Source organism: Fukomys damarensis, unplaced genomic scaffold (assembly GCF_012274545.1).
Source record: "Fukomys damarensis isolate Sample0158 unplaced genomic scaffold, DMR_v1.0_HiC HiC_scaffold_22, whole genome shotgun sequence".
Taxonomy (NCBI): domain Eukaryota; kingdom Metazoa; phylum Chordata; class Mammalia; order Rodentia; family Bathyergidae; genus Fukomys; species Fukomys damarensis.
The window spans coordinates 20,986,160-21,007,613 of NW_022900934.1; the positions used below are offsets into that span (position 1 = coordinate 20,986,160).

The 21,454-nt window shown below is 48.9% G+C and overlaps 1 protein-coding gene and 1 long non-coding RNA gene across 5 annotated transcripts in view; one reads left to right on the forward strand and one right to left on the reverse strand.

The window, feature by feature from the left end:
• Nucleotides 1-12,936, reverse strand: part of Bpi (bactericidal permeability increasing protein) — a 23,170-nt gene extending 10,234 nt beyond the window's left edge. The window contains exons 1-9 of one of the 2 annotated variants that reach the window (XM_010640056.1): nt 12,874-12,936; nt 9,893-10,052; nt 6,996-7,110; nt 5,785-5,913; nt 4,149-4,310; nt 2,916-2,979; nt 2,257-2,320; nt 1,603-1,694; nt 664-840 (exon numbers count right to left, since the gene is read on the reverse strand). In XM_010640056.1, the coding sequence (XP_010638358.1) occupies nt 664-840; nt 1,603-1,694; nt 2,257-2,320; nt 2,916-2,979; nt 4,149-4,310; nt 5,785-5,913; nt 6,996-7,110; nt 9,893-10,022 (933 nt within the window). In that variant the 5' untranslated portion in view covers nt 10,023-10,052; nt 12,874-12,936. Of the gene's footprint in view, nt 1-663; nt 841-1,602; nt 1,695-2,256; nt 2,321-2,915; nt 2,980-4,148; nt 4,311-5,784; nt 5,914-6,995; nt 7,111-9,892; nt 10,053-10,637; nt 10,680-12,873 lie in introns of those variants that run through there. The other variant, XM_019209949.2, reaches the window with a different exon arrangement.
• LOC104873397 lies at nt 1,609-12,882 on the forward strand. 3 transcript variants are annotated; one of them, XR_002025911.2, is made up of 4 exons: nt 4,229-4,494; nt 4,607-4,661; nt 8,798-9,021; nt 12,158-12,882. It is a non-coding gene; the product is annotated as an uncharacterized LOC104873397 (long non-coding RNA). The 3 variants fall into 3 exon arrangements; XR_783454.3 differs by lacking the exons at nt 4,229-4,494; nt 4,607-4,661 and adding an exon at nt 1,609-2,614; XR_002025910.2 differs by having other exon boundaries at nt 4,229-4,661.
• Nucleotides 12,937-21,454: the final 8,518 nt, after the last annotated feature.

A 21,454-nucleotide genomic window follows, 5' to 3' on the forward strand; every position in this document is an offset into this window, starting at 1 on the left:
CACAATCAGGGCCTCTCCAGTTTTCCTACTTCTCTCTGTGAGCCCCGGCCCCGGCCAATGATCGCTGAGGCGTGTACACACACACACAGACATACACACACACACACACACACTCTCTCTCTCTCTCTCTCTCTCTCTCTCTCTCTCTCTCTCTCTCTCTCTCGGGCATCTCCCTGTCTGGACAGGCGGGCCCCACACATGGCAGTGGCCAGGCTGGGATCCGGTGGTACCCAGACTCTGAGGAGGGTCTTTTCTTCATTGTACAGATGGGTAAACCGAGGCCCAAGGTAGGTAGCAGCCATGAACATGTGAGACAATGAGTCTGTCGGGGAGGATGGAGAGGCTGAGGCTGGGCTACAGCTTGACACGTGAGGGCACGCACATGGCTTCTCACACGCGGGCGCAGCTCTGCCTCCCCTCATGGTCTCTGCTCCCTCACTTTATCCTCCTGGCGCCCTCTGAGGCGGAAACGAGGAAACTGCCATTTCCAGAGGCTGAGTAACTGGCCTAGGCTCACCAGCCTAGAAGGGATGGGACCAGCGTTCAAACTCAGGCCCACCCGGCTCTTGACTCTAGAATCATTGTCTTGGACAAAGCTTCAAATCCATAAGGTCTGCTAGTCTCCGACTCCGACTTCGGAGTTTGACCCTGGCTGGGCCTTACCGTGCTGTTCGTGAGGATCCATTTGAAGACTCCAGCCTGTTGGTACGCAAGCCCAGCTGTGTTGAAGAAGTAGTCGGATATGCCCAGGTACACCATGCGGTCGTGCACAGGGGGAATCGCCATCACCGGAGGGTCAAAAGGAGGTGAGCTGCGGTTGGCCTGTCTGAAGAACTCCCCCTAGGGGAAGAGCCGGTAGAGTGGCGGGGGGGCACCCTTCGGGAGTCACAATTCAACATCTCCATCCCAGGAGAAGCCAGATGGGGACACCCATCCGACGGAGGACGCTCTGATGACTATAAACTGGAGATAGCACCACCAGCCTTCTGGGTGATGTTGCCAAGTGCACTTCTCTGCCTGCCCCCCACTGTACACAAGGGACACTGAGGCCCAGGGAGACAAGGGGACCCTCCTAAGGTCACACAGCTGGTAAGTGGCAGAGCCAAGCCCTGAGCCCTGGCATGTAGAGTCCAGGGTAAACTCCTAGCCACTCCATCGGCTCAGCCTGCAGCTGCCGACAGCACAGGGCCCAGCAAAGAGCAGCCGGACTCTGCGTGTTGTTTCCTCTGATCAGGTAGCAGAATGGAAAGGAACTAAAGTTTTGTGAGTGCGGTGTTTGTTTTAAATTGATACTGTGGTGTTTTGTGTTTGTACCCTGTGTGTGTGTGTGTGTGTGTGTGTGTGTGTGTGTGTGTGTGTGTGGTCTGGGTGGCAGAGACTGGGAGGAAGCAGGGGAGAGCCGTGCGGAAGTCTGGCTGGGGGAGGACCCTGAGCAGAGGGAACCGTACATGAGAAGCCCGGACAGGAGAGGCACAGAGAGGCACAGAAGCGGGAGGGTGGCTAGAGGTGGGGAGGTTAGGGCGGGGTGAGGCAGAGAGGGGGCGAGGTTGGTTTTGGAGGCCGATGGGGAGCCCTGGTCTGAGGCAGAGGTGTGAGCCTTACCTTCATCTTCAAGGTCAGGCTGTCTGCTGTTACTTCTGGAGGAGCCACCAGACTATAGTCGATGTCAGCCACCTTGTCTATTTTGGATGTCACTGGAGACAAAGAAGACAGAGGATGAGCTGGCTTCCATGGCAGCGTCCCTAAGACTGGGCTGGCACCGAAGCTCCGGCTCCATCGCAGCTCCTCCAGGCCTCCTGGACTCCCCTTGGAGGAAACAAACCCATACTCCGCATCCACAGATGTGGTCTTAAACCCTCCTTCCAACAGTGCCAAGATGTGTGGCTAAAACACAGGGCCAAGGCGACGGAGAGTCTGTGCGGCCTTGACAGTCCTTGTACTCCCCAAGCCACTTTTTGTCAGATGTGGTGGGGGAGGGTGTCCGGAACCTCTCTGGAGGACTCCGTGAGCAGGTGCTCGCTCGGCACCCTGCACACACGCAGACACAGGAGCAAGGAGGGCGCTGGGCTGTTTGGCCCCTGCCAAACGAGTGACTGTGGCTGCTTTTTCAACTCATTTCCAGACCTACCACAAGGGCCTGGCTCGATGCCAGTGGCCCGTAGCCTGTTCTGCCCAGGACAAGACCTGGCCCGCCCACCCGGCCTCCCTCCCCACCCCCTCCTACCCCTTCTCTCCTCCATTCCCACCCAACCTCACCTGGAAGGGTCCTGATGTACTGCTGCAAGTTGGTGTTCACAGTATTGGTCAGTATCTTGCAGATCTAGGGAGAACGGAAGACACATCAGCAAGAGCTCCCATTGCCCTCTGGAGAAGCCCAGCCTCATCTGTCCTCCAAGACAAGCTCAGGTGATTCCTGGAAGCTGGTGGTTTGTTCATACACAGCCAAGCCAATGAATGGCCCTTTCTTGGCAGAGGAGGCTGGCTTGGGGGGAGGTTCGAGTGTGGGGAAGGTTGGAGAGCACCAGCTGGTGCCAGTTCCTTGTCCCAGTTCCAGCTGCAAGGAAAGGGCCCCAGCAGGGCCTCGGCCAAAGCCCAGCTTGGAGCTCCGTGCATGGTATGTGCTCTGGGTGGGAGCATCAGGAAGGACATGTCTAGGGGAGACAGTGTCCTCTGCCAGGGGACAGTGGAGGGGCTCAGGCAGCACAGCAGGGGCTGGCTGTGGGTAGGGAAGTAGCCCTCTCCGGTTTCTTGGGGGATTCCTTAGCAAAGCTGGATTTGTGGTTTCACGGGGCCGTAAGAGCTGCCGAAGGAGTCAGGGACAAGAACAGAGGTGTCCCTAAGGCTGGAGAAGTCTTAGGGACACGGCCCCCAGGACTCTCCTGCCATGGCCATTGGGAAGATGCAGCCCCTCTTACCTTGTTTTGCAAGGTCTTTTGGATCAAAGAATCAATTCTCTTTTGGAAGAGACGGATCAGCCCCCTGGAGGTTGACATGGAGAGACATATGTGAGGCTTCCAAGGGTACCTGGGCTGGATTCAGGAGGCCACCTCCTCTGGGAAGCCTTCCTCCTTCCAAAGAGGCCTTGGCACCCTTGCACGTGGGCTCCAGCCATGCACAACCCATACACATTTTCCCCTGTTTGTCAGCGGGGTTCTTTTGCTGCATGATCATGTGCTGCCCAGGCCCAATCTTCCTCCTCACCTCCATCTGTACCTGTCTCCATACACCACCCCACAGGCCTGCCTTATTCTCTGTAATCTGTGCTTCCTCCCACCACAGTGCCTTTGCACAGGCTGTGCCCTCGGCCTAAAACACCCCCATTCTCAACAGCTACCTAAGTGACTCCTACTTATTTTCATTTCAATTCAAATGTCATTCACGGAGGAAGAACTGGGCAGGTTGCACCTCATTTTCCTGCTCTATGTATGTATTCATGCACTTGGAGCCTCTATTTCTGTTTTTTGTTTTTGTACTGGGAATCGAACTCATGTTCTTGTGCTTGCTAGGCAGGCAGTAGGACCACTGAGCTAAATCCCCAGCCCTGAGCCTCTATTTCTTAGTTATTTCCTTCTGTAATTACAGATGAGCCATTCACTAATTCAGTGTTGGGAGTAATGCTTGTTTTCCCCACTGGGCTGTGTGGCTGACAGCCTGGGCCAGAGAGTCCTGGACTGAGACACTCACAAGCCGCAGAAACAGGTTACCGGTCTCTCTATGCCTTGGTTTCTCCCTGGAAGTGACATAAGAACAGACCAGCTTCACTGCGTCATGCGTGGACTGCATGCTGGGACAATTGTGCTAAAACTGCTTGGCATACAGGGAGCCTCCAATCAAGGCCACTCAGGTCCAAGTTCATATTGGTGGCTGCTGTTCCTGAGCGGGATGTGCAGCCTGGCCAGCAGGTGCTTCTGGCAAGGGTTTATGGAAGGGATGGATGTGGGCTGCAATGAGGCGCGAGGGTGGGGTCACTTAGTGCGGACAGACAGTGCTTTGCAGGAGCAGGAGCCGGGAGTCGTCAGTGCCAGGCAAAGACCAACAGGTACTGAGGCCCGGGGCTGGGACAGCCTCCCCCTGCCGCCGTGGCTTGGCATGGTGGGCAGTTCTACTAGGTCCCTCCCTCCCTGCAGTCACAGCCCAGGAGAACCTACCCCCATTTGCTGTTTGAGACCCTCAGGGTGACGCGGTTGATGTAGTCCTTGCAGCTGGAGCAGGCAGCAGTGATGTGGCCTGAGGCGGGGTCGCTGCCCAGCTTCAGATTGGCAAAGAGGGAGATGCCTTCTGCGCGCAGGACAAAGTTGCCACCAGCTTTGCTGAAGGGGAACAAAAACAGGCGAGTCAGAGGGAGCACTCCGGTCCCCACTGCTGCTCACACTTCGCGCCAGCGCCAGAAGGTGGGTCTCGCTGTCCTGCCCACTGCAGGGCAGAGGCAGCGACAGAGGACACGCGGCCGGTCCGGGGTCACACAGCACTGGGCAGTCAAGTCAGGATGCCAACGTGAGGTCCAAACCCTTGCTTGCCTGGCAGACCCTGTTCTCAACTCCCGCCTCACGCTCTGCATGTGTTTTGGGCTGTGTTTCTTAACTTCTCTGAGCTTCCATTTCCTCAGACCCTAGGCCAGCAAGCAGAAACCAGAATGAATGTCTCATTTTGCCACTAAAAATGTGAGTGTTTGAGGCCAATGGCTTTAATCCTTACTGTACCATCAATTAATGAAGGAGATTAAAACTCCTTTCTCAGGGAGGAAATGAGTTTGGGTAAAGTTGGACATGAAGGTACTTTGTCATAGTGTGATAAAGCACTGTTAGGTTTTTTTTTTGGTGCTGGGGATTGAACTCGGGTCCTTGTGCTTGCAAAGCAGGCCACGGAACCCCTGAGCTAAATCCCCCGCCCAGTATTTTTTGATCAATAAGTGAAATGATAGACACAAAGGTGCCCAGGTCAAGGTTTATGCAATTCTTACTGTGGGGAGAAGGCTGGCAGGCTGACCCACACCCCTCTCCACCCAATGTGGCTTTTCCTGCATTTTCTCCCCTGCTTCCCCGAGCAAAAGATGTTCTCGAAGTGAGGTTCGATCTGAGCCATCATTATTATGGACAGGGTCATTGTGGGGAGACCCCAATATTTAGATTCAAAATTGTAGCTTGCAACATCTGCCCCAATTCATCACACCTCCCTGCACCCACACTCTTGCCACTTCCTGTCATAGGGGATGAGATGTATCTCTCTGCTCTTGGCTTGGGGTTGGCCATGTGATATCATTTGGCGGATGCTATATGAGTAGGAGTGACCACGGGCCTTTTCTGAGACCTGCATGATCCTGCGGCCCCTTTTTGCACCTTTACTGTCACCAAGGATCCACTCTGGGTAGCCCACAGGTCCAAGGAAGACAATCAGAGTCTCTTTAGCCAGGCTCACCCTAGATTGGCAGAACCCCAGCTGACACACAGCAGATAAGATGACAACATTGACTGTTGCTTAAGCTACTGGTGTTGGGATGTTTGGTTGTACAGCAATAGCTAGCTGACAAAGAGAATCAATGAAAGGTCCCGCTCAGGCTCAGCCTTCCCTTCCAAGCCACATGTACCAACTCAGCCTTGCCAGGTACTATTTTGGGGTGTGGATCAAGGGTTATGCTGACTCTCAGGTGACCAGTTCCTCCACAAAACCTCTGGTGACAAGAGATGATGGACAAGGCAAAAGATGAGCACTCCTCACACCCTGGCTCTAATCCCTTCCAAACAGCACCAAGAGTTCACCCCACAAACCCCAAGCATGCAGGCATACAGGAAACTCTTTTTGGCGTTCCATTTTCCACTGACAGCCATATTGGCGTTGCTGATGGAGAGTTGAAGGCCCACGTCGGGCTGCAGTCTTAGTCGAGGACTGGGAAGCTGGAAGTTGAGGACCTTCAAGCTGCAAAAGAGAATGATTTGTTCAGCTTCCTGGGTGTCTGCACCAGGTCTTGGTTAAGCCTTCACCACATCCGCTCCATGGGGAGCCAGAAGCTCTGAGAACAGCCTTAGCAAGCACGGGCATGCTGATGTGGTTTGGTCTTTGAAGACAGATACATGTGCATGTGTGTCTCCCACTTCTGTTGTGTTTCCCTGGGCCTAACATTTCACTACCCAGAGCCTGTTTCCCATCTGCAAAGTGGGCACAGTCATCTCCATCCTGCAGGCTATGAGACTATTGGTGAAGATAACAAATGCTAAACTCCTGACTACAGGCTCTATAAAGGGCCAGAGTGTGTCTGTTTTGTTTCATTATTGCAGCCCAGACACAGCGTGGGTGTTCAGAATATCCGTTGAATGAATGGGGTAAAGAATTCTTCAGCGGACATTTGTGGGGTTTTTGTCCAGTGTCCACAGCCCCTTCTTATGGTAACAGCCCTGCCATTCTTTTGGGAAGCTGCTTCCTCTGTGTGCAGAGTGCTGCTCCCAAGAAAGTTGACTTTATTTACTGTACCTCTATCGAGGGTGGAACCTGTGACCCAGGCTTAACCAATTAGTATACTTTGTTCCCTTGGCCTCAGTGATTGGTTCAAGGGTATGTATGTAACCTATGATGGGCCAATCAGAGTGATCCTAAGGGCTTCTGTTTGAGTTAGAAGGAGAAAGTGCTCTCCTTCCAGGACTCAGTGCTGAGATCAAGCAAGAGTTGCTGGTGGCTATCTTGTCTCTGGAGGGCCACTCTGCTGAGAATTAGCTCCTCCAAGAAAGCAATGTTGGAGGTGGCAAGAGAGAGAGTGTCAATGGCCTTTGAGCCTGGCTCAGACTGAACCAGCAGCCAGACTATTCCAGGGACTTCTTAGTCACATGAGCCAAAGATTTCTAGTTTAGGCCATTTGGGATTAGGTTTTCTGTCCTTGAAACTGCCCTAAAGTCCTAACTGATAAATGGATCTTGCACAGAGTTTTATAGAGTTCATGACAGTTTCCCAGGAAGTCATGGTGAGAGCAGGAAAGGCAGATTTGGTGGCTTCCACCATAGCTTCACCTGTAGAAGTTATAATTTCCCTTCCCCAATAACTTGATCTTGAAGTTTCCGGAGAAGTCAGGCAGCTTGATGTTCTCCAGCTTCTTCTGCAGCACGGCCATTCCCTGCTGGCAGGCTGAGGGCAGAACAGGGTGGGAGACAGTCAGAGGCACAGCCAGCACCTTGTCCATTGTGGGGAAAGTGGGTCTACATCAGGGGTCTCTGAAAGCTTCCAATAGAGGGCCAGATAGTAAATATCTCCAGTGTTGTGTTTCACCCTGTCTGTGTCACAGCTGCACCCCCTGATGCCAGTGTAGAGTGCTGCTCCCAAGAAAGTTGACTTTACTGTACCTCTGTTGAGGGTGGAACTTGTGACCCAGGCTTAACCAATTAGTATACTCTGTTCCCTTGGCCTTCCCGTAGCACAAGTAGCTATGGACCATATGTTAAGTGCACACATGTGGCTATGTTGCCATACTTTATTTACAGACAATGGATTTGCAGTTCATATAACTTTCACTTGTTGTGAGATATTCTTTTTTTAAAAATTTTTTACTCATCTAACAACATAAGAACCATTCTCAGCTCACAGGCCATACCAAAATGCGTAGCAGGCCATGTTTGGCCTGGGTCCTCTAGTTTTGTGACCCCTGGTCTAAAATACCTCCTCTCCAAAAAATCCAGTCACGTGAGCTGGAGATTTAGCTCGATGGCACCGTACCTTACTCACAATCGCAAGGCCCTAAGTTTGATCTCTGGTACCGGAGGGGGAAAAGAAGCCAGTCATGTATCCTAATGGTATTTGTTGCATCGCTTCTTGGCCTTTCGGCTAAGATCAAGTGTGGTATTTGTTGCACACCTATTCCCTGCCGTGCTCTGTGCTTTGCCCTCACAGTCACCCTACCTCTCTGAAGTTTTACTCTCTCCATAGGACCTGTGCATGTGCTGTTTCCTGCTTCCCTTCGTATTCACCTGGTCAATGTCTAGTCGCTTCCTTTGGGAACCTTCCCTGACCCAGTAGACAGAGAATCCCCCTTGTTATCATTTTCACAGTGCTGTGGACAGATTTGGAGTCCCCATTACTGTTTGTAATTATGCATTTATTCATGTGGCTCTGATTAATGTCTCTCTCCCTTGCTAGATGTAAGTCCCCTGAGGTTATCAGCAATGTCGGTTTTATTTATTAATGTGTCTCTTACATTTTCCACTGTGCCTGGCACTTAATATCTGTTGGATAAATAAATGAATGCCCCAAAGGCAACAATTCTCTCATGAGTTATTATGGAGCTAACAGTATCAAAGAACCAATTAACAGGCAAAGACATTATCTGAGAAGGATAAGTAGTAAAAGCCAGGAGCTTCCTAGCCAAACTTTGGGTTTTCAGAGTGATGACAACAGACTGCATCAAGCTCTTACTCTGTGCCAGGTGCTGTTCTAGATTGTGTATTCTGTCAAGGTACTGACTAAACGATCCTAGGAAGGAGGTCCTGTTACTTCCCCATCTCACAGATGGAAAAGCGGAGGCTCAGAAAGGCAACATGCTTTGTTCAAGACCACACAGCTGGCAAGTGGTGGGGAACTCAGGTGTCCTGGTCCCAGAGCCCGTGTCCCGAGTAACACTGCATATGTGGTCACCACCAGGAGAGGAAAGAAAATATGAGATGGCCAGGATCTGTGGGTTGGCCAGAGCCAGAGCCTTGTAGGGTCTCCAGTGCAGTCCTAGAGGCCCAGGGTAGGTTTTGAAGGCAGTGGGTAGCCAATGAAGTGTGTGTTTGTGTGTGTGGTGGGGGGGTGATACCTTAACACACTTGCTGCATTTCAGAAAACTCACACTGGATGCCACATGGGACATAAGAAGGAGGGAAAAGGAAGGCAGATATGGCTGAGCACCAGGACTTCGGGGCTGAAAGCCCTCAGTCGAGCATCTGTTCCCAGGAAGCCTACTGGAGCACCCCAGCTTGGAGCTGGAATGTACTCCTTCCTCCTCAGTCAGTGGGTCCTCTGCCTGTCTACTACTCTCCTGGGATCCAGAGCTGTCCTACCTGGGTGAGAATTCAAGAGTCGGACACCAGGTCACGCTGAGTCCTGTCCTGCTGGTCCCCACGGATGCATCAGGGGCTGAGAGCTTTGGTCTGATTTCTTGGGCCTCTGGTCCCTACCGCGCTGCACTTCATCTTTCTTTCACTGAGAGGTGCCACTGAGCCATGCCAGGGTGGCAGACAAACCTGAGCCCTAGCTCAGACTGCGCTCTCTCACCTGCCTCCCGAGCCTGGAATTTGCTCACCTGTGACTGTAGCTGGGAACAGTATGTCCCTCCCAGCCTCCCAGCACTGCTGTGAGGATAAAGCAGTCTGCTTGGGTAAAGCTGCTAGACAGAGCTTGGTCCACAGCAGAGCAGGCCAGCCAGGGCCTTCGTGCCTTTCTCTTCTCTCTGGGCCTGGGGGATCCTCTCTGAGTCACCCAGGAGGTGCTGTGAACAATGTGCCTGCCAACCCCTGCGCTAGGAAGGGCCCTCCCCTCCCTCCTTTCCCCTTCCCTCCCCTCCCTCTCCTCCCTCCTCTGCCTCTAGAGGCAAATGGCAAGACTGAGAACAGGTTTTGGAAGGAAGAGATGGGCCCAGAAGCCTGAGTTTTGGGGTGGATAGAGGGAAGGGAGCATGAGGACTCTCACAGGCCTGGACACTGGACTTAAGAGTCCTCTAGACCAGTTCTCCAGTCCCAACTCTGCCCCTTCTCAGCTCTGTGATCTGGGGCAACTCACTTTGCCTCAGTTTCCTCATATGTACAGTAGGGGTGAGGGAGCCTACTCTACAGAGCTACGAATGTACCAGGCACCAGATTTAAAGGGCTGTACACAGGAGGTGTTCAATACCTGCTTTTCGGGGATGGGAGAGCAGGGAAGGAAGGCACCCAATTACCGTAGTCCAGACCCTCCTGGGAGATCTTCATCACAAAGCCAGGGTTGGTGGCCACTGTCAGGGCTGTGCCCACAGTGGCCAGCACCACCAGGGTTGTCCATTTCACCGCGTTGTCCGGGGCTCTGGCCATGTCCTCCTGTGTTGTCCAAGCTGCCACAACCTGCAGGCCACGGGAGAAAGCCAGAGACCTATAAAGGAGCCAGCAGGGGAAATGCAGGTCGGACAGTGTAGAAAGGAGGAAGGAACCTGGTGTGGCGGCAGAGAGGGGGAGCAGCTGCAGTCCCCCAGGGAAAACATGCTGCAAACTCAGAGGCAGCCTCAAGGTGTCCCTGGGAGCCTTGCACACTTGTGTGCATGTGCTATGTGTGAGTGCACCCGATGTGAGTGCGGGCTGGAGACTCTGGCTCTGGCCTGTTTCCTCTTCCTAAGCATCCCATGCTCAATCCTTCCATGTGAGGACACAGCCCACCCCCGAGCACTGAGGCCTGAGCCCAGAATCTTCACACTGAACTACAATCCCAGGTCTTTTAAAAAAATGTATTTTGAGATAGGGACTAAACTGCTCAGGCTGGGTTTAACTTGTGATCCTCTTCCCTTGGAGGCCTCCCAGAGCTCTGGGATTACAGTGTACGCCATCTCATCCAACTTCTTAAAGTTGGCTGGTAGGTACAGCAGGGTTTATTATAGCTTTCTAGTTTAGATTTCTTTGGTATTTTCTATAGTAAAACATTTACGAAGACAGAACCTTCAGCAATTTCTTGTCCCAAAGGGCAGTGGTGGTAATGATTAAGTGCTCCAGTTCTGGAGTCTAGTTCCTTGGCTTTGACCCTCAGTTTGCCTCTTTGTAGAGTAGGGAGAATAATAGCACTTTTCCTCACTGGGTTGCTATGAAGACAGAACGAGATTTAAGTCAGATCAAGCAACTGAGCACAATGTCCCTTTAGATGCAACTATCAATGTTACTGACTTCAAAAGTTACTTGTGTACCTTGACTAAATTTTGAGAAAGATCAAGAGAATAAAAAGTACTGCAGGGCCAGGGATTTAGCTCAGTGGTTCCGGTGCCTGCCTTGCAGGTGCAAGGATCTGAGTCAGAACCCTGGTACCCCCGCTCCAAAAAAAAGTACTGTAATGTAATCCCTTCCTCAAGAAACAAGCAGGAGCATATTTTATAATATTTTCTCCTCTTTCATCTATTATTGTTATTGTTATTAATTATTATTATTGGCAAGCATGCATAGATGGTCCTCTTTGCCTTTCTAGCAAAAATGGGGTCACACCAGCCAGTTTGGCAAAGTTCCCTTTCATCAATAAACCTTCTCCTTGGCATTAAATGTTTTATCTCTTCCTTATCTCACAGTTTTCTTAAGCAATTCTGTTTTCATACATTTTCTCCTCTTCTTTTGACGGGCGCCAAACCTGAGGCTCCAGGAGGGAAAGGTTCTTCCCACAGAATCGAAACACCAGCCCGAGTGCTCCCAAGCCATGGGGGTTGGAGGGACTGAGGCAGACACCACACCCCACCCCAGCTTGGCAGACTGGAGGGTGGGGACTGCTTCAACTCCCCCCATTTCTGCAGCCTCAGGCTCTGGGTGAGGGGGAACCCTCAGGGCAGCCTCTTGGTCTCCATGGTGACGAGAGGAAGGCCCCACAGGGAGGGATGGACCAGCTTCTCTCCCGCTGAGTCTCCATCAGCCCCCTGGTGCGCTGTCTCCCCCCTACACTGATTTTATGAAAGTCTAATGAAGCCTCCTTAGCCCGAGGAGGTGAGACCTTCTGAGCTGTTTTTTCCTTTTTCTCTTCACATAGTTCTAAAAAGGTCTCCTTCCTGCTCCTGTCTTCGACAACTGCAAGCCTATAGCTAAAGATGAAAACAGTGCCTTGTACCCAGTGCGCCAGATGCTTTACCTGCATTATCTCCAAGGTTATAGACAACTCACAAGGGAGGGATGATTATCCCCCTTTGGGAGATGAGGAAACTGAGTCACAGAGTGATTTAGGCACTGTCACAATCGCTGCCATTCAGGGAGAGACTTTTCCCCTGGCCTGGGGTGCTTGCCAGGAGGACTTGTCACCCCTTTCCTCACAACAGCTTACCATTCTTCAGACAACTTGGGTCCCATAGTCCAAGGCTGATTCTGGACGAGGACGCTAGCTCTTAACACACTGAGGGCCGTGGCTTGTCAAAATTAAATTCTTGAAATCTAATCTTGTAACCAGCACTGCATAATGGAACTTTAAAGGTTAGATTTTTTTTTTCTTTTAGGGAGGAGCAACTTTTCCAAACTCTCTCCTGCTGAGCACATAGCCAACACCCCTCCTTGCCTCAGCCCCAAAGAAATGATAGAATGTGCTGATGCCTGGCCCAGGAGGCCGGAGAGCCTGGTTTCCTTTCTGCAAGACAGGAGGATGAGCGGACGATGGCTGGAAGTGGTAACAGCAAGTGTGGAGATCTACATTATCTCTCTGTGTCCCCTCCCCTGTTCCTTACTATAAAAGACCCTTTCCTACCTGTACATGGTGAGAGCATGATCTGAGGCAAATAGGTGCCTCTGACACCTTGGAGCTAGCTTTGAATGAATCCTTTTTCCCTTTTGCCAAAACAAGTAGCCTCCTTTGATTTGGTCATAGTGAGCAAATGAACCTGAGTGGCAGGGAACATCCTGCATACTTTTGAACACCTCCAGCTCTTAGGTGCCTGCAGTGCCTGATGCCCCCAGGACCAAGCAGATATGGCATCTCTGAGGGTGTTATTAAGGAACATTAAAATGAAATCGCTCTGTCATGTGGCTAGAGAATTACAATCTGAAAACTGCCAGCAAGTTTCTGAACCAGCTGCCCCCCACCTCAGCTAACCTCTGACAGCTCATGCCCAGCCAAACTTAGCCGAGGGTGAACGAGGGCAGAGGAAATAAAGACAGGTAAACAGTTTCATCAGATAGGTTCCAAGAATGGGAGATAAGGAACCTAAACCCACCCTACCTGGAGGATAAGTGCAGGTCTTCTGACTCCTGTTGTTATCGTGTGTTGTGGGTTCTGGGGACAGGTTCTCAGGTTCTTATATGCAATGCACAATCATGGGTTTTTGTATGGGACAAGCAAAGAATAGGATGTGGCACATGGCAGTAAGTAAATAGCAGCAAAGTTTACTAAAGCGTCTTGCACCTGTGAAAAGAAAATAGTACTGAATGCCAAGGGTGTGGAGTATAGGGGTGTAAATGTCAGGCACCTCCTGTTACGGCTTGGGTCTAGATGTCCACCCAAAGACTCATTCTATCATAAATGGGGTCTTTTCAGAGGTAGCTGGATCTAGAGTGTGTGATGCTGGGATTAAGGGTACGTGATTACTAAATTAGTCCACTGATTGGTTTGGCATAGTTTCTGGTAGGACTGAGGGTGCCACACACTGGGGGTGAGTGCTACTCATCCTAAGGTAGAGACGGAAAGAAGGCCAGTGTGGTGGATTAACTAATGGTCAACTTGTAATGCCCAGCTGAACTGAATCAGTGTGGTTCTGGGCACAGAAGATCCACCTGAGGATTGTTGCCAATGGCATAAAAAGAGAAGCGGAGGGAAAGATCATTGGCTATTGATTTTCTTGGAGAAGCTTGTCACGGCTGGTCTTCCTGATGTGAACTTGGCTGTTTTGGCCACTGAAGGAGCTCGAGTCCTCGAAGTTGCTGGGAATGGCTACTGTTCTTGTCAAGGGAGCTCTGATCTTCCTCATGATTGCCACTTCTGGCTTCAGTGCAGATCCCTCAGCCTGTGTCACAAATCCTTCACACCACCAGCATAAGCTTTCTTCCACCACTTGCCTTTGGAACTTCTTAGTGCAGATCCTTGATATGGACTTGAATGAAACATTGCCATGGGCTCTAGACCTCTGGCTGGGTTCATGGAGGATTGCCTTAGCCTAGGCCTTTAGCTGGACGTGTGTGGGACATCGCTGTGAGATCCAGACCTGTAGCTGGATTCTTTGGGTCTCTAGTGTGTGGACATATTTTTTGCACCCCTCTGCATTTGAATTTTGGGTGAATATTGTAAAATAACCCTACAAATTGTGTCTTATATCAAATCTATTCCCTTTGCAAAACCTGACTACAATGGCTAGTGTGGTCACTAGTCACTGGTAGCTTGCTTCGTTCTGCCTTCTGCCCATCATGAACTGTGAAAGGGGTCTCGCGTGCCCCTTTGGGCGCCTCCTCCCAATCAGGTCACTCACGCACCGAGAGGTCCGGCAGGAGATCTTTATTGAAGGGAGTCAGGCGAGGCACAAAGGCCGGGAGGCGAAGAAAGGGAGGCGGAGTGCCAAGGGAAGGAGTGTTGGCTCATTTATAGGGTCTTGGGTGGGAGTTTTGCAATTTTAGGGGAATTAGCTGTTTTTTAACCTATTGCAGGCCACATTGCCTTATAAGGTCTTAGTCCTGCAGGAGTCCCTTATCAGATGTTGGCGTCAATTCTGGGAAGAATTCAACTTGGGGAGGAAAATGAAACTTAAATTGGGAAAACGAAACTTAAATTGGGAAAACGAAACTTAAGTTAGGAAGAACCCAGAAGTCAGGTATAAAATGGAGGAGTTTAAAGTAACATGTACAATTTCCTAACAAACTGTTTATTTTCTGTGCCTTGGAGCCAGTCATGCCACTGTGCTTTGCCACCCTGACTTGGAGTCAGCCCACTATGAACTGAAACCTCTACACACTGTGAGCTAAATAAGCCTTTCCTCCTTTGACTTTGGGTGTTGGGTATTTTGTCTTAGCTGTGAGAAAATAAGACACTTGCTGTCCAGGGTTTCTTCAGAACATTATTGACAGCATGATTGACAGGGTGCTGTTGTGCATGTCCTTTCTATAATTCACTCTGTTGTAACAGTCCACACAAACAAACTTTCAATGAGTTCCAGGGGAAGAAAGCTTACTCTAGGGCACACAGGGAGGTCTAGTGTACCTGTCCTGGTTTCAATTTTCCAGAATATTCCTTGGAGGGCTCTGGGTCTCTGTTTCCTTTCTGGGCCAGGATTGAGGATTGGCCCTGAGGCATTGCCCAGGTTTGAGTGAGTGGAGGGTAGTGGTTCTGTAGACCTAATTATGCTGTCTATATTACTGTCTCAGCAAAAGAATTTCCAGGATGTGTTAGAGGCATAAAGGGATTTATTAAGTAGAAATGTAAAAGAAAGGACAAGCTCTTGAGAGAGAAGTGCTTATTTTCTGGAATTTGGAACATTTGCATCTCTCTTGAGGGAGAAGAAACTCCAGGAAAAGTAAACTATGCCCCACAATGGTGCTGGCCCATTTTATAGGTATTGAGGCAGGAGATTAGGGCATGGATAAATGGCTGGAAAGTGGACATGACCTGTCAATCACATAGATCCAGGATACCTGGGTCCAATCAGAGGATACTATCTTTAATTCTTATGGTGTGAAATCAGGCAGGTTTTTAATAGGACAGCCTAGATATGACATCAGAATGGCAAATACAAAAGAAGGCAGCCATTAAGCTCATGGCCACTGTGCCTTCTTTCAGTAGTCGGCCCTCACTCTGCAAAGTATACTCCTTTTCCTACTTTTAATATGTGTAAAACCTTGCTACCTTTTGTGCATGTCTTGACTGATTCTATGTTCAGGACAACAAAAACCAAGAAAGAATCTTTAGAGTAGCATCCCAGAATCCCACTAACAGTGTGAAGCTAGTTTTTCCCTCACTAAGATGGCTAATTTAAGCATTCTTTGAATTCTCTCGACCTGTTCCTTTATCTTAGGATCAGGTTTCTGCTCTTTACTTTTTAAAACTTAAGCCAATTTGTGGGCTTACATTTTTTCAGAGGAATTTTGGGTGTGATGGTTCTGGAAGGAAAGGAGCCTAAATTAATCAAGGGAATGCAGACAGGGATTGCCTTGGGTAATTTAGACTGGGTCCTGGAAGTTGTATAAGTTTAGTTGTGATTTTCCTTTTCTTCTATTTTTATTTTTTCATCCTACCTCAGAAAGGAGAAAAAAAAATAATAATTTTTAAGTTCCGCTTAAAAAAACCGTACAGCTTCAGGACACAAAAATTACACAATGCTTTTTTTACTTCCTAGAAACTCACTAAAAAAAAAAAAAAAAAAAAAAAAATCCTAAGGGTCTTAAAGATACAGTAAGCCTGTACTTTTCACCTGTGAATTGATCTTCCTCCTGAACTACATCCCTGGCTCTTTCTTTCTCTCTCTTTTGGAGGCAGCAGTATTAGTGGGCAGTAGATCTCTAAACTTCAAACACATGCAGATGGTTTGCATTTGAACATAACCCACCAAATTGGGAGAATAGATACGTTCTAGGTCACCCATCTTGAAGATGCCCCCCAAGAACACAAAATCTCCAGCCGCAGAAAATAAGATGCCTCTCTTCTGAGTGTGTTCCTCTTTGTTTCTGCCTAATCTTTCAAATGCTTCTCACTGCAGGCATCCTGCAATATTCTTCGGTGATGTAAGTCAGCAAACCTACCACTTACCTCACAGATAGGGTGAGTTAAGTCCCCATCTCCACTTTGCCTCAGTTTTCTCCTTGTCCCACCCAGGCCTCAGCTCCTCTGGGTGTTTGGTTCCCAGGTTGTGCTGTCGCCCTACTATGTGGGGAATAGTGGCCATTTTACGCTGTTTCTTTAAAGGCCACATTGCAGTGGCCATCACAATGAGTGATGAACCTGTAGTAGATCATTAACCTTCTACCCTTTGAGCTCTGTGCAAGAACTACGCATACATCATTGAGCATCTAACTGCTTATCATATCTTACAAATATCATTTCTCTCCCTATCCCAATGTCACATCAAAAGTCCCTCTCAAGTACAAACATTTATATCTCATTCTGATCCCCTTGGCCACTAACAGTCAGTCTTTACATGTTTGTTAACTCTATCTGAAAGCACTGCTTCCAGTGACACCAAAGGAACTGGATCCGAACAAAACAAACATTGCTAAATCTTTAAATACCACCTGTGTATCCTCAGAACTGAGACGATAGGAGAATGAACCACTGTGACCCAAGTAAAGAGTGGTCCTGGATGACGTTTCCACACCATTCCCCCGAAGTTAAAGTCAAATGTAAATATCTCAGCCTTTTGCCATGATGGTACCACCCTCTCTTGGACATGTCCACTGCTCTCTTGCAATGAAGGTGTCAACAAACTTTTCTATATTTCTTGATTATTGTTTAACTCTTTTCACTACCTGGGACACCAGCCTCTCATACACCAGGCCTCACATGGCATTCGGATCCTAGATTGGGGGTGCAAGTGTAGGAGGGGCTTGTGGTGATTCTGAGAGCAAAGGGAGGGAAGGATTGGGCCCCTGTATACATCTGGCCTCACAATGCAGGTCCTAAAAGATGACCAGACACCTTGGACTCCAGTGACAAACTCTGAAGAGGAGACTATCTTGCTATGATAAGAAAGACTCTCCTCTCCAGATTTCAGTCCCTAAAATAGGGCACCTTTGGATCACCTGGTCCTGGAGAACACCACAGTCTCCCAAAGGAGAAGATGGGGGCAGAGAATTCTCATCATCAGCATGATAATACTGCTGTAAGGAGTGGCATAAAGGACATATTCCATAGCAAAGAGGAGTTGGAGCCCAGAGCATGAGCTCCAGGCCATGAGTACCTGCAGACCAGGCCTGTCCACTTCCCTAGGCCACCAGAAATTAGTGGGACTTAAGCCAGCTTCTCTGTGCTGATGGAAGGAGATGGTTCTTGAGATAGCAGGTAGAAGCCCCCATGGAAGCTGGTGCTGGAGAGGGGGCTGGAGGTAGAGGGAAGAAAAACAGCCAAGCAACAATGTCAGAAGACTGTGTGTGTGTTTGTGTGTGTGTGTTTGTGTGGCAGCTCCCACTTGTTATTCTCAGGAAACTGCAGCATGTGACTGTGTCACAGTTCTGGCTCTCCTGGAAGGCTTGGCCTCCTCCAGGCTCTGGGGAACAGGAAGAAAGAAATAGGCAGTTAGTTGCCAAATATCCCCAGGTCTCTGCCACCGGGAGTTTACACACTTAGTCACATTAGGAAATAGATGTGTGCTCAGCAGAGCCCCCAAAGCTGAGGATCTGTCCCAAAATGAACCCATGGGGTAGAGAGCCTTGCTTGGCTCTGTCCTCGGTGATAGAGCACAGGGCTGGGGCTTGGGGCTGGGGCCGGCTGGGGTCAGGAGGTCTTCAGTGAGGACTAGGGCCTGGGGCTGAGCCCCGGTCTCTCCTTGGCTGTGAGCAGCTGGCTCTCTGCTCTCCTTGGGGCTTCCGGTCCCCAGTGCCCAACAACAACCACCATCTTTGCCTCCATACCAGAAACCAAGCCAAGCCCTTGGTTGACCTTCTCCTTTAGTCCTCACCCAACCCTAAAATTAGATAGTGTGGGCTCCACTTCACAGACAAGAAAATTTGAGGCTCAGAGAAATAACTGACTCATCCAAGATGACACAGCTGAGAAAAACAAAGGGATGCCGAGGGCTTCAAAATGAGGACAGGGGCGCTTTCTGTCAGGCAAAGTGAAGGAGGGATGGAATGCCAGGACTTCCAGAGAAATATGAAGAGTATTTTTGCAGACAATTCCAAAAAGCTAGTGATTTTATCTGTAGGTTGGTGAGGCCCAGAAAAACTCTAGGCCATATCCTTCCAAACTTCTGAGGCCTTGACCTTGCCTCTTTTTCGACCTGGAGAACTTATTTCCATGAGTGGGAAACTCCTATACATGCTTCAAGGCTCAGCTCAAAGGTCACCTCTAAAAAGCCTTCCTAGCAATCTTGGCTCCTTTCAGGACCTGTGTGCAAAATTATCACCCTGTGCACCTCTCATCTGTTTCTTTGATTATTTCTCCATCTCCCAAAGGGTTGAGAAATAGCTTCCTATGCCGGCTTGGTCTGGGTTCAAATAACACTTCTACTCATTACAAGACGTGTTATCTTGGGAGAGCCACTAACCACTCTGAGACTGGAAAACAGGAATAATAATATCTACTTTGTGTGGCTACAGTTAGATTAAATCAGCTAACACATTTTAAGCCCACATTAGATACTCAGTGATGGTAGCCATTTTTATTATAATTGTGGTTTTAATATTCTTAATTTTAAATTTAAATTCAATTTTTAAATTTCAAAACAACAATCGACTTAAAGAACATTTCCAAAAATAGTATAAAAATTCTTCTGTAGATTTCACTCAATTGTTCAAGTTACTATTTTATTACATTTATCATTTTAAGCCCACATTAGATACTCAGTGATGGTAGCCATTTTTATTATAATTGTGGTTTTAATATTCTTTTTTTTAAATTTAAATTCAATTTTTAAATTTCAAAACAACAATCGACTTAAAGAACATTTCCAAAAATAGTGTAAAAATTCTTCTGTAGATTTCACTCAATTGTTCAAGTTACTATTTTATTACATTTATCATTACATATATACATATACAAATATATGTGCATAGATGTATACATTTTTCTTCAGTATTTTGTTTTTGTTTTTGCGACATAGGATCTCACTATGTAGTTCAGGCTAGTCTCGAATTCATTTTGTGGCCCAGGCTGGCCTCAAAGTCATGGTGATCCTCCTGCCTCAGCCTCCTGATTCTGGGATTATAGGCACGTGCCACTACACCTGGTTCCGGAATTATTTGAACAGACACCGTATTTAGTGTGCATTTGCTGAAAACAAGGGCGTATTTCTGTATAACCAAAGCACAAAATGGCTACAGTGCTGCCAGCTAATCCTCAGATGCCTCCTGTGAGGACCCAAGATCCATCCAAGACCTGCCATTGTGGCCACTTACCTTGTCTCTTCAGCTTCCTTTAAACCAGAACAGTTTCGGAGCGTTTCTTTGTCTTTCATGACCTTGAGTTTTTTGACCTTGCCATATTTTAAGAATGAGTCAGCTGCCTTGCAAAGTGCCTAGCAATCAATTTAGGTGTGTCTGATGTTTCCCTGGGATTGAATTCAGGCCATGCACTTTCAGCAGGACACCACAGAAGTGGCCCTGTGTTCTCAGTGCACCAGATCACATGACCAAACTGTCCTGTCACTATCAGCATCTGAGGGTGTCCTCCAGAGAGAGATGGGACCTCCACCAGCCCTGGGCAGGTTCCTGACTTATTGGGGCAGACAAGCATCTCAGGAAGCATCAGTGACAGACCTAGTTAGAAAGTTAGGGAAAACTGACCAGTGACTTCAGCTGAGGATCTGGAGAGGGCGCTGCTCTGATGGACAGGATCAGATCTGCCCACAATCAAAGGAATCGCCCAGCTGATGCTGACCTGGGGAAGCACTAACCCGGAGGAGTAACCTGTAGCCTCCGTGCCTTTGAATGTGCAGCTGCCCTGGCCTGGACCGCAGCAGCATGTCTTTCAGAAAGCCTCCTCTGCCCTCCCTCCTGTCCACAGCCTCTTGCCTTGGTCTCATGCAAAATGTATGGCCCTTGGGGCATCAGGCCCGGGCCACAGGGACAGTCATTACTTTTGGTGGGGGGTATGGTGTGTCCTCTACTGTTGTACCCCATGCCCATACCTTAGAAAGGGCCACTAGCTCAGCCATCCTCCGTCTCCTCAACTGCAAGGTGGGGCTATCACTAGACAGTCTGAGGACGACTGAGATAAGGAATTTAGCCCATCCTACCTTTTTTGCAAGTTCACTGACTATTGTCATGGAGAAAGAATTTTCAGGACTAGGCCTAAAAGGCATGAGAAGGGACTTATTAGGCAGAAATTAAAAGGTACAGACTCAAAGAAATAGAGTTCCAGTTCAGGGGATTTAGCTCAGTGGTACCATGCCTTCCTCAAAAGTGCAAGGTCCTGAGTTCGATCCCCTGTACCAAAAAAAAAGAAAGAGAAAAGAAAAAGAAAATAGTGCCAGCCCTCAAGAGAAGGAGGCATTTATTTTCTAGAACACGGAACATTTATGCTTCTCTCAAGGAGACAGAAACCCCAAGAGAAAGGGCCCCCTGAAGAGTGCCGGCTCATGTTACAGGTATAAGCCCAGTGTTTCTTTAAAGATAGGTAATTTAACATTCTTTGGATTTTCTCAACCTGTTCCTTCATCTTAGGATCAGGTTCCTACTCTTTATTTTTTTTTAATGAAGGCAAATTATGGACTTTCAGTATTCCTGCAAAATTATGGGTGTAACAGGACTTGAAGGCAAGGAGCCTAAATTTAACCAAAAGAATGCTCATGTGGATCACCTTGGGTAACTTCAGCTGGATACTGGAAGTTGCAGTCTTCTTAAAAGTACAATTGTATGATTTTGTATCGCCTTTCTACCTATCTTTTACGCCTTCTGCCCTACCTCTGGGTGGCTACAGCAGCCGTGGAGCGTGGGCTGCAGAGCCAGTGTGGTTGCATCATAACAAGTCCCAGGCAGCGTGGGGAGCCCCCTTCTTCCCCTCCAGGCAGCTCCCTGCCCTCTGTGGCTCAGGTGACTGAACACAATCCACCCTCCATGTCCTTGGTTTCCGTATTTGTGGATTCAACCTACTGCAGATGGAAAATATTCACAAAAAGAATTCCAGGAAGTTCCAGAAAGCAAGACTTAGGTATGTCACATGCTGAGCA